Source organism: Limanda limanda, chromosome 7 (assembly GCF_963576545.1).
Source record: "Limanda limanda chromosome 7, fLimLim1.1, whole genome shotgun sequence".
Lineage (NCBI taxonomy): Eukaryota > Metazoa > Chordata > Actinopteri > Pleuronectiformes > Pleuronectidae > Limanda > Limanda limanda.
In genome coordinates, this window is record NC_083642.1 from 19,932,314 (window position 1) to 19,951,344 (window position 19,031).

The 19,031-nt window shown below is 41.0% G+C and overlaps 2 protein-coding genes across 2 annotated transcripts in view; both read left to right on the forward strand.

Moving 5' to 3' along the window:
- Positions 1-876, forward strand: part of sema3h (sema domain, immunoglobulin domain (Ig), short basic domain, secreted, (semaphorin) 3H) — a 186,804-nt gene extending 185,928 nt beyond the window's left edge. The window contains exon 18 of the mRNA XM_061075367.1: positions 418-876. Coding sequence (XP_060931350.1) covers positions 418-876 — 459 coding nt within the window. The remainder of the gene's footprint in view (positions 1-417) is intronic.
- Positions 877-10,326: 9,450 nt separating this feature from the next.
- borcs6 (BLOC-1 related complex subunit 6) lies at positions 10,327-17,916 on the forward strand. Its single transcript, XM_061074781.1, has 7 exons — positions 10,327-10,376; positions 11,927-12,513; positions 13,112-13,298; positions 13,490-13,672; positions 16,228-16,391; positions 16,602-16,685; positions 17,126-17,916. The coding sequence occupies exons 2-7, from the start codon at positions 11,938-11,940 to the stop codon at positions 17,249-17,251; spliced, it is 1,320 nt and encodes a 439-aa protein (XP_060930764.1). The 5' UTR covers positions 10,327-10,376; positions 11,927-11,937; the 3' UTR covers positions 17,252-17,916.
- The last annotated feature ends 1,115 nt before the right edge of the window (positions 17,917-19,031 follow it).

Here is a 19,031-nt window from a genome sequence, read left to right on the forward strand (position 1 = left end):
TTCATGGTTGACTCACAGGTTAGCAAGTTGCTGAGACAGCGAAAATGATGAGGATCCCGGTGCAGGGCTGGTCCAGGACCTTCTGCCTTCAGGGCTGCTCTGTGGCCTCGCTCCTGGGTGGAGTGGACCAGGGTTAGGGAGCCGAGTGGTTTGAACTTGAGCCTCACAGTCATGCTAGCATGATCCCTACAGCTTGTATATTGTAGTTTTGAGTTTGTCCAACACTTGAAAGTTCAGATAACATCTTGAGCACTAGAGTAAATATCAATGTGATAAGAACTCCCATCCACTAACATGGAGGAGGCAGGGTGTATGGCCTATAATGCAGCCAACCACCAGGTGGCGATCAAGATGCTCTGCCAAACATAAGCACTTTGAGTAGCACTCATCATTCATCTAATCTGTCTCCCTACTCAGCTGGTAACAGGTGACCAGCTGGTGGTTATCGAGCGGGGTGTTCTGATTCGTCGAGCCGAGCTGTCTCACGGCGGGGTCTACCACTGCCAGGTGGAGGAGCATGGCTACCACTGGACCGCCGTCACTGTTCGTCTCGCCGTCTGGAGCTCTTCTGCCAACCACCTGTTCGCTTCCTGGTCCGGCTCATCCTATCAGAGCAGGGGACCCAAGCCCTGGTACGAGGACGTGATGGCGCTGATTCACCCGGGAAATCTCGGCCAGCACTGCAGGGCCCTGGGATACCGCCCCCCGCGCAGCCACCGTCGTCATGGTGACATGATGGTGGAGCCAAACAAGGAGAAAGAGAGAGGAGAAAGGCACAAGCATGGGGGAGGAGGAGGAGGAGGAGGAGGGGGAGGAAGAGCAGCAGGGAGGAAGAGCAGGAGCAAGCCTCAGCAGAGGGCGCCAAGAAGCGCTTGAATGTTTGCGAAGCAGGAGGGAGGATTCCAGTGATGCGCACATACATAGACACACATACATAGACACATGTACATGTACACATACATAGACACGCACACACACACAAACACACGCACACACACACACACACACACACACACACACACACACACACACACACACACACACACACACACACACACACACACACACACACACACACAACTTAATAAACTTAGACACACACATACTGTATGTACAGAGACTATGTCAAGAGCATGCACTTACCTACAAATTAAAAATGGCATCTTTTCATTACTTTCATAGCTTTTAAACTAAGCTTCACAAAGAACTGAAGTATGTACAGGAGGATGTGAACAGCAAAGACTGTTTGACCTGGACAAAGACTTTGTTAATACAAAAGAGAAGTAGATTACATATAGAGGTTGCGAAGCATGCTGAATGAAGGATGAGCAGCATGTCCAGATCACTCAGTTTGACCGACTTGGTCTTGTGACAAGGACGTGTAAAAGGAATGCTTTGAATTTACATTCTCTACAGAAAAATACATAAAATAGGAGTCTTGTTACAGAAGTTTTGCATTTGAAAAAAATATAATCCAACCCATATGAAATTATTGCTGTCTTAAAGGACCACCAGTTTTCGGAATGTTTTTGCGCATTAATTACAAATCCCATAATGTCAATTATGCTCCAAAACAGAACAGATGTTTTTCGATTGATTTCCTACCTTCCAGGCAGACACTGGTTTCCATTTATTTTCATGTGCAGAAACTTGAAAAATGCATCATGTTTCCTTTTTTTGGTTAAAGGTCATTTAATTGCAGTTGCAAGAAGCATTTTTCAAACTTTCTCTTGTGTTGAGCTCAAATTTCAAGTATATTCCATCCTTCAACGGAGAACTAAGGCTACATCCATACTTATTTGTTTGAAAATGTATTAGCTCTGCGACGGATACGCCTGGTGTCCACACTTCTCCAGAGTTGAAGAGTCTGGCTCGTTTTTATTTTGAAATTTGAAGCGCTACCTTGTAATCTGTAAGGGCAGAAACTGAGATGTCAGAAAACATGACATAGATGCTTGCAACTGCTTGCTGACTGGGTCTTTTCGCTTAAATGTATTTGCTGATTTGTAAGGCTTCTATCACATGACCCCCTTCTGTAACAAAACAACAGGGATTAGCCTTGGCTACCAGTGTTAGAATGGACAAGCCTTAAAACTGATTCAAAGTCAAAACACTCGCGGACAGATATCGTTTTATTGTTTTTAAACAAAAAAGTAGTCGTATGGATGTAGCCTGAAGATCGGCTGCTCATAAGCAGCATTGTCGAGATACATTATTGAAAAGTTAACAATAAGAAGACAAAGAGCAAGAGGATACAGTTGTTGTATGGTATCGTCTGTCAATATGTTCATAATGCTACAAAGTTAAAAAAGAAACAAAAGATATCTTGTATCCTCTTAGTGGAAACCTCATTGATCTAAAATCTCAGTATGTCTAGAAAACCATCAGCAGTGATTGATAATTAAAGGGTAGAATCTTCAAACTTAAATTATTAGCTATCAATGTAATGTAAACAGAGCAGCAACTTTGAAAAAGTGATGATTTAGATTGCGAAAAGCACTGAGTTTGGATATGTAACAGTTTAACATAAAGTCCCTTCAGCAATTCACCTAAAACGAAAGCCTTTTTGGTTTGTTGAGATAGGCAGAGTCTGACCACAAGATTACTGACCGCGACCCATAAAGATGAAAGGCAGCGAACGCTTTGATGAGGTTGCAGATCTACTTTCCCAGGTCATTAGTGTTGTGAATTGCTGCCGTGCAAACGCACCACAGTACAAGTTTCCATTATGTTCTCCTCTGTGTTTGGTTCAGTCCATAGCTGCACTTATTTTATGCCACGCAGCAAAAAGCTGTTCAGCACAGGTGTGGTGAGTCAAATAAAGGTGGATGTGGTGTGTTTTATAATGTCAGAAAAAATGCTCAGTCCTATTTTGAGTATTGGTTTGTTTCATCAGTGTACAGATGTAAAAAACATGTTAAGGTTTATTTTCTGTGCAACAAAGTTACGTCTGCACATCATGTCCAGTCTACAGAGAAATCTACACATCTTAGTTTTTGCTGCTTGTGTTTCTGAAACAAAATGATGTTGCTGCTAATGTATGAGGCACAATCAGGCCTTTATAGTAACTCAATAAAAGTCATAATCAGCCGGAGCTTTTTGAGACATTTTTGGCAAACCACAAAGTACTGTTTTGATTGGTAATATTCAAAATAGTAATTTGAGATAAGATAAGAGATAATACTTTATTAACCTGGAAGGAAATTATTGTGCCTGCTTGATCCCAGATTACAGTACAGAACAATATAAAGTAGAACACAGCAAAAAGAAGAAAAATTTAAACAAGTACAAATGTGAATATTTTTTGGCTCTGTTTCTATTGGACAAAATATTGTTTATGTTATTGAGATGGTGTCGGTTAACTCCACTGAATCGTCAAAAAAGATTTCCAGTCATGTTGGATACAACTCGGACAAGAGAACACTCTTTGAAAATGGACCTAACTTTGAACTGAACTGCGACAAGACTCTGTACAGATCATGCATGTTTCTCAAACTACGGCTCAACGTCCAAAATGGGCCGCGTGTGACTTTGAAGAAGTGGAGTGATCCGTTGCTCCTCCTGCAGCTCCAGCTGGTAAAGACATGTTGCTGTAAATGATGAAGTGGGCCACTGTGTAATAAAGAAGCCATCATCATTATACAAAGTTGGACCATGAGAACGTGCTTACATCAAGAGGATCTGAGCGACTTCACTGACTTTGCAAAGCAGTAAATTGTGATTTGTTCTTAATGTAAAATGTTAAACATCACAACTTGTTCTAAGTCTATTTAACTTTCTGCGTATTTATTTGTTTATTCATCTGGAGTGAAAATCCTTGTTTCGCACATTGTGAGTCAGGTTTTTTGGGAAACGCTTCAAGCTCTCCTTCAGGATTCAAGACTTATTTAACGAGTGTGCTTGTTGGTCTTTGTATACTGTCATCTTTTTTTCCTTTTCGTTTTATTTTTACTAGATTTCCAGAGAATCTCGCCCATCTCACAGAATTTAAAAAGTAAAGACTAATTTGAATGGAGGCTGCAGAAACTAAAAGTGTATTTACGTCTAATAGTATTCGATGTATACGATAAGATGATATGGTGATAGTTCTGTTGTTCACAGATCCGACTGTTTTAGAGATGAACATTTCGAATGCTTCTGACGTTTATTGGTTGACATGAGAGGATGGAGTAGGAGTAAGAGAAAGCCAGACAGCCTGAGTGAATTAAAACTTAAAACTTTATTTTGTGTGCTTTACTGGAACAAGATACATTTATATGCTTGGCTAAGTCCAATAATTACAGCCTCTCGTATTCATGTATATTTAGTTTCATCCCACAACGACGATGCTGGGCACGCAATCTTGCCTATATTAAATCTATATGACCTCAGTTCCTTCGCTCATCTGGCTTTACGTGTCTGTGTATGCAGCCTTGTTTTACTATGTTTGAGGTTTGGAACTAAGACACCCACTATACTTGGGGTCCAATAGCTTTGTGGGGACCAACTTGCTGGACGCTTCATGCCTGTTTGAGGGTTGATGTTTTAACGCGAGGGATAAGGACTAAAATTTGGTTGAAATTAGGATTAAAGGTTCAGTTGGGATGGTTAAGGTTAGGGTAAGGAAGGCTTGTTGTTAGGGAATGTGCAGTGTGTGTGTGTGCGTGCAACATACGTCTATATGTCTTTGTGTATGTTTGAAATTTGTGGGATCGGAGTGAAAGAGTCTGACGCCCAGCCGTTCACAGCTCTGGAGCAACTGATCTGAGACACTTTTGATGCAGAAAGCTAAATAAACCAAAATGACTCGGAGCAGTGAGAGTCTGCAGAGCATTAACATGGGCTTGGCTTCTTGGCGTCTTGGCCTTGGCCACATGAAAGAGCTAACCAGTGCTGAGCTGGTTCTGTATGAGAGTGTTTCAGGAAAGAGAAAGAGGGTTTATGGGGAGGAATGTGAGTCCGAGGTGCTGTTGGAAGTGTGAAATATGTCAGATATAGCCTCGTCTCAAAAATGAAAGGTTGCATGTGGGCGAACGTGAAGCGAGCAGCGTGATCCAAATGAATTCAAGATTTGGCGTGTTCTTGTGCTGCTGTCAAGTACATAATTTAGAGCAAATACAAGTAAACACATCTCTCGTGGTGTTAACCGCAGCCTGGTGTCTTGCCTTTAGTGTCCCTTGGAGACACGGTTAATGTTGACAGCTAAATGAGCATCCACTGATGAACTGAGTTGCAAAATTTGTTCAATTGTTAAAAAAAAACATTTTCAATATATTTGTTGTTATATCTTGTTAAAACACACACTCTGTTCACGTATACCACACAAATAGCTATGGTGTAGTGGTAAATATAAAAATCTTTACAGTTTACAGTTCAACATTTAAGGAATACATGTAGTCGCCCTCCTGCTGAGTTTAAGGGTGTTTTCAAACCTCAAAGTCCAGACCATGATCTTACATTTAATTTACATGTAATTAAGGGAGGTAACATAACCTTTTTGTAAAGCCATTTGTAGACTTATCCTGCTGAGGATCTTCGGAGAATTCAGATTGGTCTTTTTCTGTAGTTTTTCTTTAACACATGCACAACAAAGTGGGTGATCTCTGCAGAGACGTGTTCACAACGGCAACAAATTCTCCAGAGGATTCACGTCTGACATTCTGATGCCACTGTATTGTCATTACGATATTATTATCCACACCACAAACTTCAAGTGCAGTGACGCTAGTTCAAATGGATGTCCCCGTCATTCAAACATTATCTTCTCAGAGTTGAAGACTAAGCAATACAGTGAGCCTGCGTAACTGTGATTTAACACCCTCTATTATTTAACTCTGTCTCAACCTCCTTCAGATTGATGCAGAACGAGAACACCTCTCTAAGTCTGACTAGAGTTTGGTCTGTTGATCTGGATTTCAAGGCACCTTTCACACCTGTTATTTGTGTTCACACTAAACTGAAAAGTCTGAGGGGCTAAACTTACAAGTAGGTGTAGGCGGAAGGCGCCCTCAGATGAGTAGATATAGACACTCACACCACCAATGATAGGTGATAGGTATGATGTTGATTTGTCCTCAGGCAACTTGTGTTGTGTAGGCTGTGCAAAGATTTCGACAATCGCTGCTTACAACAACACACGGTCTCAGGCCAACAAGCCAAATGTGATGCATTAGCTCTCCAACCTCCATGTGGCCTGTGAGCAGACGCCAGCGTTGATTTGATTTGGAGCACGCTGCCTGTTCAAGATTTAGTTTTTCTGTCGCATAAAAATTAACCAGATGTAACAACAATCTCAAAAATGATATAAATAATCAGGTTTGTTGAAAGTCCAGCTTGTGAATATTGTTTATAAAGGATTGTTCAAAGTGTATATACATATGTGTGTGTGTGTGTGTGTGTGTGTGTCGATTTAAACACCACATGCACAGGAGGTTGAACTCACAACATTTTAACGGTGGACCATTTAATTTGAGTGATTCACTTACAGACGTGGTGCAGAGCTGCTCCTCATTCATTACGATGGCCTCATGTGTTTCATTTTGTTATGCTGTATTTACATCTGACCGCCAATATTAGCCTGTGATTTTCCACAATGACTTCTCTGCAGACAGAATGAAACTGTCATCAAATGATTTCCTCTCTTGTGTGCAGACTTTGTTTTTCTCTCAGTAAATATGGATTGGTCTGCTTTCAAAATGTAACGTTTGTTTTGTGTTTTATTGTGCCTTTCACAAATCCACACACTGTACACACAAAGTCAAGTGAAACAAAATAGATGCTAAGTTCTTCCACCATGGAGCTATCGGAACAGGTGTGACCTCCCCAAAGAAGTGTGTAATGGACTGATAGTCACAGTTTCAATTGCCAGAATATGGCACAGCAATATCAAGGCCACTGTACATTAGGGCTGCCAGTTTTTTCAAATATGTGGTGATTGATGCTTTGCCATCTACAGTTTACACCCCAAAATACTTCAGCTTCTCAGATGCCCCTGGTATAAAGATTGTCGGCTCAGGACGGTTTTGCTTGCGAGCAACTTCTTTTCTATTAATTAACATAACAATGACAAACTTGACTGATAGGTCAAGCTGACAGAGATTTTTCATGCACATTATCCATCACAGCCTTCATTCCAAGACAGCAACATACCATTATAGACCAAACCACCATTCATCTCTGTGACCACATGTCATGTTTTTCATTAAATTTCAAACTACTGGTTTGTTAAGTTGAGTAATCTGAAGCATTCCAATCATTTCGCACAACTAGCATCAAATCCTCATTATTCTTATTTACTCTCCAAATGTTTGCGGTAACGAGGGGGTCAGCAATACTTCACTATTTTGAATGCTGTGTATTTACCATGTAAATATGTTTTGGTCTGCTCACAAGGGATTCTATAAACACATTAATGTTGCACCAAATATTTCGTCAGAACACATAGAAAACCAGCATTCAGAAGGAGATGACAGAATGACTCATCAGCTCATACAACCACAAAGTCTTATCTCCACCATTTTGCTCCTAAAAGTGCCTTTTACGTGTAGTGAAAGGTTTATGTGCACCTCACGGCAGCATTTCTCTCTGTGAAGTTTTCATGCTAAACGGTCAGCTCATGTTTACGATTGAATTTTACAGCAATGCATGTAAAGCATTTACATAGGATGAAGATTAACCCAGTAATTCGTGTATGCATCCTATGTAATACATATATCCTCTCCTACAGAACACTGTAGGCCTGTAACCCTGAAGAGACATCTGTAATACGGCTGTTTACTATCTCAACTGGAGGCTCATATCTTTTACAAATGTAGGATCTGTTCTACGACCTTGGTTCCTATGGCAACTGCCGGTGGAGACGGGGCAAGCTGGACCCTATCAGTGTGTTCACAGTTATCAGACAGTAAACTACAGTTATTAATGTGACCTGTGGAAGTGTGTTGACTTGAGAACATCACAAGCCATTTTCAGACTTCAGCTCTGGAGTCAGCACAATTGGGTCTGGACTTTCTCTTTCACATATGAACAACGCAGTAGAAGATTCTCCACTCAGACATGTAGAGTAGACGTATTCACAACAACACAGAAATCTCTGAGGTATTCAGGCGAGGAGTGGTGCAGCTTGCAAAAACAGGATGTTACATATGAATTGTGTTTAGAGCGCATTGCACTGGTGTCGGTCCTTATCACCAAAAAGTCTCATCTCTGATGGTGTCTTCAATATGCTTCAACAGGGCACCACTTTTTCATCCTGAGGTATTGATTTTCTCTTTGTTTTTCACATTTCTACATTCTTCAGAGTTTTACTCAGGGACTGCAGGAGAAACTCCATTGTTCAGTGCACGTCTGAAAGCAGCCATACTTTCAGTTATTGCACCACTAGAAAAATTTTTTATTGGAGTTACGTTAGTGCATTTCCTATTGCTTTACAGTATTTCTGTACATTTGAAGGCAGTTTCCTGACTTGGGGATAGACAACGAGCAGGTTTATGGGCCTTGTAGTCATTTCAGTTGCCAATGTTTAACATACTTTTATTATGGAAAAAACTCATCTGTTTAAAGGCATGTGCTTCAAATCTAAAATGTTTTTAGATTTTTTTAGTTAATAGCTTCTCTCTGACAGACACAAATATAAAATGTTGGTAACAGTCATTGTGCTTATTGAGTGTTTTACTAGGAAACTCTGGAAACTATATTGGGTTATTTCAGAAATCTAATTGTCTTTTAGGTAAATACCCCAGGCTTTGATGTTTGGCTGAAAAAGAAACAAATGGGATACTACAGCCAAATAACCACCAAGAGAGCAGGAGCAGCTGGCCTGGATGCATGGGGTAAATTAGAAATTTTACAAGCTCTCTAGATGTGGGGAGAGTGTGGTTTTGAATCCTCTCTCCTCCTCTGCAGCGGTGTTTGTCATTTCTGACCACACTCATTGGTTTGAAGCCACAGACCTTGGCCCAGGTTCCACTGTGGAGGCAACTGACTAAACCAAAACCCTCCTGAGTATTTAAGTGTCCACTCTAGTCATTTCCCCAGCTGTTTAAAGAATTTCAAATGTTCTTGTGTTGCTGTCATTTAAAATTATATATTCATTATTTTCCAAAACTGCGACTTGTGGGATATCGATTAGCAACTTGTTGCCACCAAAAATGATTTACTCGTCTGTCAGCAATATTTCAGCGCTTATCCCGATCGTGCTTTTAATTTAAGTTCTTCCTCTTTTAATCTGTGAAATTTTGTTCTGTATGGTACGGTGGCCGTGGGAGCTCAAAGCACCACAAATTAAGAAAACACATGCAAAAAGAAAAAGCACGTGCAAATACAGAAGCGTTCCACAAATAACGACACCGGAAATGTTTCCACGGGACCCCAAAAACTGACGAACCTGCCTGTTTTGTGACTTCCATCACCACTGACGAGTAGCACTCTTCAATAACTTCACAGAGCATGTATCATTGAATTGGTGAAATTGTATTCATAATTTTCACATGTATTTTCTATTTGCATATGTTTTTTTAATTTGTGGTGCGTTGAGCTCTCGGCCAAAGCAGCATGGTCCTCATATCGCCCTAAATCTATGTAAGTGAGAAGTTGCACACAAGACCACTGTGTTGCTATGAGCCACATAGTGAAACCTACCCTCGAGACTCTCCCACAGTCAGAATGCCCTCCAGGTTCTATGAAGTTCAGACTAAACCCTTTCGTTTCACTATACAGTGCACTGCGGCTATAGTAGGTCAGAAACTGAAGATCACAGAAGCACAAAGTTTAACCAGAACTCACTGACTCTCAGGTCTCATGAGATCTGAAATTGCACAAAAGAAGCAGCCTATGTGCTTCTGTGTAGCCTTAGAAACACATATCTTCAAGGTTCAGATAGTATTTTATCATTTATATATTTCTTCAGCATCGTCAGAGGCCCAGCTGAACGCCTACGGCTAAAAAAGGTCACGACCCCGCGGGAATCACCTGCCAACACAAGATGCTGAACCTTTGTGTTCCTGTGTCTTCACTCACCTGGACGCTCCTCTGCATCTAAATGGAACTGAGCTCTGTCCTGTGGTGTTTGTCTCCATCTGTAGGAGAACAGGGACACCACACGCATGCAGGAGTCACGTGTGGTGTCATCATTATGCCAGAGCACACAGCAGTTCTCCTCCATTCGGGTTAAATACATATGAACAGCATTGGACTCTGACTGTGGGTAATAATAAAATTAACTCAGTACTACATTATGTATTAATACAATCTGGGAAAGAGTGGGTATTACTACTTTAAATAATATCTGAAACGCCTCGCATCATTGTGAGGCGGAACTGTTGTCCTGGGATTAGAGGGGAAGGATTTTCAGGTCGGACTAGGTTGTTGTTACATTTGTCAGAAGAGGAACTGCTCCGGTGAGTGTTTTCTTTATTACATTGAGCTCTGAGATACAGTTGTACACCCTCAGCGACAGACAAGAGGCCATCTTTAGATGATTCACCCTCGGTGGTGTCCCAGTGTCAGACAGTCAAGAGCGAACCTTGTAAACACTGAGTTTAAAGGCCTTGACAGCTAACGTTAGCTGCTCAGGCTAACACCATTCAATTAACATGCACCGTTGACAGCGAGTTAGCAGGACGGCTACAGACGGCAGCACATCAGCTTCCTCATCGGGGACAAGTCTCCGCGTCGTCTTCGTTTCTCTGTCGCTCAATGGGAAGTCTAGAGAACGTAAGCTAGTGTTCACACGAAGTTAGCTCCGAATAAGCTAGTGCGAAGCTAAGCAGCCCACTATTACGTAATTTCACATCAATGAGAAAGTAAATGCTGTTTATTTGTGGCAGAGCTGCATCACACATCAGCGGCTGACATGATCCAACGCCCCTGGTCGAGAAGAAAACAGCCGGGGTCAACATTTCTAGCTTGAGTTACAGTCTGCAGCCTGAGATGGTTGTTGCTCATCTTATCTTAGCTTATTTTCTTATACCGTTGATGTTGTCAGTAAGACACTGCAGCCCTCGTCTCTTGTTGTGTTTGCTAGCAGATAGTTGTGCAGGACTTCTACATGGCAACATTTCATTTGATTGTAATGTTTATGCGATAGGGATCGATACAATACATAGAAAATTGCAGAGAACAACCCAATGCAAAGCAGTGGAGCATTTGTAGCATGTGCCTGTAAGACATTACACATGAAACTTTCACGTTAGTCAAAGTCAGTCAACTTTATTGTCAATTCTGCCATATGTACAGCGTAGGACACACAGGATTTAAATGCAGTGTATTTCTGATCCCCGCTGTAAACATAAGAAGACATAAAAGTAAAAAATGCATAATTTACACAATAAGTTAGTAAGTACTTCTACATTCAGTACAGAGTCACAAAGGCACAGGGTAGATAAGATCTGAATCAACTACAGTGAATGATTGTAGTGCTAACAGGAATAATGCAAAATAGATTAAGCAGTGCAAATACTTTATGAGGAGAAAAGGTAAAGTTGTGACGAGACTAGAACATTTATTTTGTTGACGTTATGCAGCAGTGTGACTAGCACATAAACACATTTCTATTCACAGAAACATTTATCCATATATACAGTACATTTGCAGCATACACATGGTGTGTGCATCCATACATACACCCCCCCCCCCAGTCAAATGACTGGAACATTAATAAGCTTGTAAGAATTTATTGAATTCTTAAATTCAATCCATGAATCAAGAACTTTACTAGATGTTTAAACTAATGTATGCATCAAATGAAGGTGAAAGTGACAAAAAAAAACTGGTATCAAATAGGTACTGGTCCATTACTGAAAATTTTCAATTGATACTTATCACTTGCAAACAGTGGCAAATGCCAGCATCCTTTTGTCAAACTGCAGAACACAATCATTAAAACATTATTAAATGTGGATTTAAATAGCAGAAATTCATCCTCTAACATCTTCTCTTTCTTCACCAGCAGGTGGAGGGATGAGTCTCTCCCCTGTGATTGGCACAGAAGTGCCAGAAACAGCTAACGGGGTTGTGATACCCGTTGTTTCAGAGAACGGCCCTCATGTCTCTGTGAAGTGTGGAGGAAGCAGAGCGCCCTGTTCTGGGGAGGGATCAGAGGACGGCTCCCTCGGACACACAGAGAACACTATAAATGTGGAAAACAGAGTTTACGATGGCGAAGGTCACCTGGATGCAGAGAAGGTCATTAACGAGAGAACCTCTAGTTTATCATTGCACACAGACCCCTCTCTCTCCACTGACACATGCACAGGATACTCAGAATCGGTATCCATTGTCAGAGACATTCCTGAGGCCTCCAGCACTGCCGAGCCTCCTGATGCAGCTCTGGTGTGGGACTCAGCCGAGACCAAAGACTCATCTCAGCGAGAAGACCTCCTCTCCCTGGACAGACAGCTGACAGAGGCAGAGACTGTGGACGGAAGCACTGACAGCCGAGACGAGGAGGAAGATGGAGAGATGGAGAAACAGGATGAGGAGGAGGATGAGAAGAATGCAAAGAAGTGGAGGAATCCGTATGCAGGGAGAAAACACGTGAGTGGACAGTAGGATTATTTTTCTGACGTGTACAGTGGAGTGGAGAGCATCATGTCAACAGTCAACAGTTAAAATGAACATGATCTAAACTTAAGCCAGTGCAATCAGGGCTTAGCTCCTCTAAATACCCTCTGCTGAGACACTATACTCCACATAAACTAAAGCATGTGCTACATGATGAGTTTCCGAAAGGACCAATAAGTCTATCTATCATTTGGATGTACATCTATCTATCTATCTATCTATCTATCTATCTATCTATCTATCTATCTATCTATCTATATCTATCTATCTATCTATCTATCTATCTATCTATCTATCTATCTATCTATCTATCTATCTATCTATCTATCTATCTATCTATCTATCTATCTATCTATCTATCTATCTATCTATCTATCTATCTATCTATGTTAAACATATACGTCCTTATATCTAACAGTCAATTATCTTTTTAAAAATTGGTAAATGGGAATGTGTGGCAAGAAGCTGTCCATCAAATGAAAGGCTGGGATTATAAACAGTAATGCTTTTTGATTTATTAAGCAGTAGTTTAACTTCACTTTTTCCCCATCTCTCCCCACCTCCTTTTTAGTCCTCACAACACTACTCGTCCTCTGCTCCCGGGCCTAGCACCACCTCCTCTTCCTGTCTCCCACCTCCTATTCTTCCCTCAGATGACGCCCCCTGCCCGCCCCATGTCATGGCCCAGGTGTGGGTTCGCAACGTCCGGGGGATGCAGGATAGCAAGAGCCTGGATGAAATTAGCCAAGCATTTGGAGGTAGAAATCTGTTGGAGTGATCCGTCTTTTCTTTATTTGCTTGAAATGATACAATTTTGAAACCAGTAAAACAAGTAACAGAAACGTAGTGGGAATTGTGACTATATCGATGGGCTTTTTATCTTTTTATGTCCTTAATTAGTATCGGCTTTTATAACCTTATTTAGCTGATGTTTGCGTATTACCCGTAGGCAGTTTGGGGGCCCGGGGAGGGGGCAGAAGTGGCCAATCAGAGGGTCGACGGGCTACGATCTCCTCAGCTCTGGAGCTAGAGGGGACGGTCAGCCAGGATGGAGACCTAACTAACTTCATCACTAAGAACCTGGAGCAGAAGATCAAGATGAGCTCCAAGCCAAGTCTGGACTGCAGTGACTGTGAGTGTGGAGCAGAAACAAACTTCACAAAATTTGTCCAAGACAATTTAAAGGATAATCCTAACAGATTAACTCATGTAAATATGTACTTTATTTTATACAATGATATTAAAGCTCACAATTACAGAATGGTAAAAAGACAAGTACTTTTACATTTATGCAAACATTAAAATTAGGTAGAATTTATACAATAAATAAAAAAAAACATAAAATAGTAAAATGAATAATAGTAATATCTAATAATACTAACAAAAAATTGAGTGTAGGCCGTCTGTAAAGGTGTGACTTTAGTAGGGATTTACAAGGTGCAGTGGAGTCTGGATTTCACACTGAGTGTACTACATGTGTGTTTCATACTGAGTTGTATTTGATATGTGCAGAAGAAATGTGTAAATACAGCACATGCACTGATATAGAGGTGTTTACACACAATGCCGTGATGAAGGCTGCTTTCATGACGGCTTTATGTTTCAGAGTCAGGAGAATGAAAGGGGATGAACTGTCAATGTTTTCCTCTGCAGAGGGAGGTGTCAGACATGGCATTTCAGCAGGTTAATAGCGTTTTTATAGGCAGCGGGTCTAAAACTGAAGTGCAGTGTGTCTGACTCTCAGTCAGATTCCACTACTCCTCATTCATGCACAGCTCTGGTCATATCCAAAGCATAAGTAATGGAGAATTGATGCACTATATTAAGCAAAGGAATGGCTTTGACTGTTGGCTTGTGACAAACTGATGCATGTATGTATGACTCATGGTCAGCTGTTCAGTTTTCACAATGCACCAGTATTGTCCTGTGAGCCTGATCTCAACAAGATGTACGTCATTCACAAGTAGACCTACATCAGATTTGATCCATTTTGTGTTCATACATTTCTAGTACTGTTTTGAATAAGTGTGTGTGTGTGTTTTTTGACCTTGATTCATGGTATCATGCGGAGGCTCTGAAATAATGAATACTAATTCAAAGACCCAACAGTCCCCTTAAATTCAATCATGTATGCCTGATTTAGTTTTTCATCAACATCTCTGCATGGTCCTTTGAGAAATCTACAAAAATACTGAAAAGCACCCTAATCTTATTCAATGTTAAAGAAAGACAAAAAAAGATTTCTGGATCTGCCCTTAAATTCTATCCCCTTCAAAAGTTAATGGATGCTTTCTTGATCCACATCCTATAGTTTCGCCAGGTTTTTGAGAAAATCTGTTCATTAGTTTTGTGTAACCCTGTGTTAACAACGGAGAATAAAAAACCTATCCACCTTGGTGAAGGTAACGATGGGAGCGGCAAGAAAAAAACATCAATATCAGACTTTTTTCTACATATTTCTTTGAGAGTACCAGATGACATGCTTGTCTTGCTTGTATTTTCTCTTCGTCGTCTGTTAATCTTCCTCATTATTTTTTAATATAACAGCTGTATAGTGCAGTAGAATTAAATGTATGCTCAGTGGTTAGAGAAACTGCCTGCTCACAGTATCTCAACCAACTTCCCCATTTATAGTCATCTCTGGCTGATATTTTTAACCAGATACATGTTATATATAAATACTTTGACCTTGCTCTCTCTGTCTTACTTGTTCCAGGCAGATTTAATTAGCATCAGATTATGTTTTAATGAGACTGCAGAGACTCGCACCCAGAAAATGAAGCGTGATATTTTCCCCCTGAATGTCTCAGACGTGAAGCATGAGTTAGAGCATGAATTAAATCCTCTTTGGAAGTTCAGCAGGTTGCCCACGTCCTGCCTGTCCATTAGCAGTCGTCTGTCTTATCTAGTTTTCCAGGAGAAAGAAAACAAACCGCTGCCCTTCATTCAGAGAAAAATCCCCCTGGATTAGAGCGTCAGCAAAACTGGCCAGTCAATTTAAACCCAGGAACAGAGTGAGTATGCCCTCAGTGGCAGCTCATTCCCTCTACCTGCTGATTCAATTAGGATGGATGACTCGCAGACTTTGTTTAGACTGCAGGGATTTATTACTAAGGTCCTGCTGCCGCCTAACAGGACTCTTTTTCAGAGATGGAAACTTGTTTCTTTGGCTCACTGGCCATCCGGGCTTTGTGTGTTTCGAGATGTGAGGACTTGAGGCACAAATGTTCTTTTGGTTAAGTGCCATAGTTAGTTTGAATAGGTGCTGGCAGTCTTTGTTTAAGAGCAGGTGTTTCTTCAGTGGCAATAATTCTTCAGTTGGTCTGGTTTAAATGTGTTTGTTCTCTGTCAATAAGTTAGCCAACAGAAAATGAATCATCAAATAATTGTTATTTTTCATTATTTAAGCAGAAATGCAAACGTTGGCTGGTTCCAGCTTCTCAAATGAGAGGATTTGCTGCTTTAATCTGTTTTAAATCCTTAGAAATTAAATATTGCTCACAGTTTGTAATTTTCAATTTTTTTTACTTAAGCTCTTGTGACGAGCCTTTTTCACTATGTTCTTTTACAATTTATATATTTGACTGTAAACAAACAAACCAAAAGAATAATCAGTTTAAATGAACAATTAGTTGCAGCCCTATTATTGTATATGATGCACCAAATGTTATCATTATTTCTTCCCAGCGGACTGTTCGGGGCCTATCTACCGAAGCCGGGGCTTGTCACGGAGACCAGCAGATATCCCACCCATCGATCCCACTATCCTATTGGACCTTCAGAGACACACACAGGATGTGGCGCACAGTGTGGAGATGATGATGCGCAGCCTCAATGGAACCATCCAGAACGTGAGTATCCAAATGAGACATTTCATTGTACAGATTGTATTTACCTTCCTAAATGCTATATTTGATGTAAACACACAACTGTCTCTCACGCACAAACTCTTATACCTTCTTGTTGTCTCACAAACACACACACATGTATTATTGTCAGCCATGTCTTTTGTCTTGTTTCTTTGTAACTGATTGATTCTGTCCATCTGTCTGTCCATCCAGATGACAGCTCTGAGTGTGGGCTACATCCAGACCTACAGAGACTCAGTTGATAGCCTGGGAGAATCTGTGGACATGAGTATAAAGGTGACACATAGTCAGCAAAGCACGTTGGCACTGTTATAATTCAAATATGTCAAATTCTTACACAAGGCCACATTGGGCAACCCAATTATGGCTTTTTATTGTTGTCATGTGGGAAATAAAAAATTCCCCTCCCACAGTCCATCAGTCGCTTTGTTGACAACACTAATCAATAAAAGGTTGTGCTTGATTCACTCTCAGGGCTTTATTAACGGTGTTGTCAATAACGTGATTACAAGTAATGGACTATGTATGGGATTCTTCGTTTTGTTTCTGACTAGACAGTTATTGATCGTAGACTCTAATCATTGGTGTTAAAGAACTTTTATGAACTTACAATTCCTGTCATGTTCTGGTAGTTTTATTCTCTTCTGCTGTGGCAGAGGTTTACTGTATATTAAAGCAGCTTTTTCATTGTGTGTCTATTATATGTGCTAACACAGGGTATGTACACGCTGATGGCTCGCTGCGAGGAGCTGGATCGTTCCATGCAGCCTATACACACCCTGGCCGCGCAGATCCGTGACATCAAACGCACACTGGACGCTCTTGAGACGATTTGCAAGTAACCCACACTTCTGGGTTGAAAACACATCCCAACTGCAAAGATTCATCATCAAGCACATCCTGAACGAGGTTGTCTGCAAGTCACTCCACCCATCTGCAGGTACCACACACATCCTGCGGTGAAGATTAAGTGCACCACCGGAGTCCTTGAACCACTGTTACCAGGCATGCGGGATGATTGGCGCTAATAGTCCCTCCGCTTGTTCATTGTTCCAGGTGGCCATGTTTGTGTTGTGCGATCTCAAATGAATTGCGCCTGATTTGCTCTCGGGTCTGAGCTTTTTTCCCCTTTTTTTTAAAGCAACCTCACTTCCTCAGATAAAATCTCGAAGATTAACCATTTTTGGAGACACTTGGCCAAGTGCCCTGAGAACACATACCCAGACGCAAACAAAGGTGTGGGAGTAGACGCCCGCTGTTCCCACTCTACAACAGGAAGTGTGTCGTTATCCGTCCAGCCCGCTTGGTTCAGATTGCACTATCCTCTCCTCTCCACTTGGGGGCGATGTTCCTCTCTCGGTGTCTGTATTGTGCTATGAAGAGGAACCGGTACAAACTGCTCAGAAGACAGTGACTTTTGCACAGGAACAGAAAGTCTCTTTTTTAATCTTATGCAACAAAGATTACATTCTTTCATTGGGGAATAAATTAATTGAGTGACGCATCACATCTTTCTGTCGGTCTGTCTGCCTTTTTTTATTTTTTTTTATTTATTCTGTTTTCTAGTGCATGCTTTTCCCAAAAAATATAACAGTGCTTCTGTTTACCGCTGACCGGCTCTGCTAGATTTTTCCACTGGTGGCCACTGAGCAGCTCCACTGGAGCATTTGGGGTTTAACTGCTGCTTGAGGCTGTTTGTCAGGAGTAATGAGAACGAGAGTGAGACTGAGAGCTTTTACCCCTCAGATACTCTCAGACTGTCCATCAATTAAACAAAAAAACCCTATTTAAATTACACAGCTGCTTCTCTAATTTGTTTGGTTAGCACCATGGATCATTTGGCCTGAAATCTCACTTCAGTGTCAGTGCAGTCTAAGAATTTATTGAGACCCTAACCAGAAAAATATCTTCCCACAGTGGCTTTAAATATTTGAAAAGCTTCACATACTCATTATTTGACTTCTCGATGAATTCATGAAGTGTAAACACTTTATGAATTCAGTCAATTTAAAAGAAATAAAATATGCATTCAGGCTGCTGCACTGTGGCTGTGCTGATTATCTGCCCAAATAATCCTGAAGTGTAGAAACCTGCAAGGGCGAGAGTCTTTGGGGCTGCAAAACAGAATACACGACATCAGTCTACCTCCAGCTTTTGTCAAGTTTAATCACTCGACGGTTCCACACTCCAGTTCAGAAGGTGTCAGTAATGCACCTAATAGTTTTTTGCAAACTGCCATAAAGAAAACTGAAGAAGAAGAAGATATTGGCAGGTTCTGTGAGATTTCAAGTCTCTGGACTCTCCCCTGTCAAATCGTTTCCGATCAAATGGCAAGTGTGTGCTCTGGCGTTCTGGCCAAATCGTCCAGTGCGTGTGTACTCTGAAGATTATAAGATTAAAAATCTGTTTAATCTGTCATTATGTCTGTGGTCTCCTACTTTTTTTTTTAATTGGTCAGGAGTTGAAAATCAGCCCTTAGCAGAGATCAATTTCAAATCATTCCATTCAATTCTTTTTGATGAATTGTTGCCGGCACATTGCCAACCAGTGACTGAAATTAGCTGCTAATCGTCAACCGTTGGTGGATAAAATAGTTACAACAAAAATCAACATTTGTTCTGC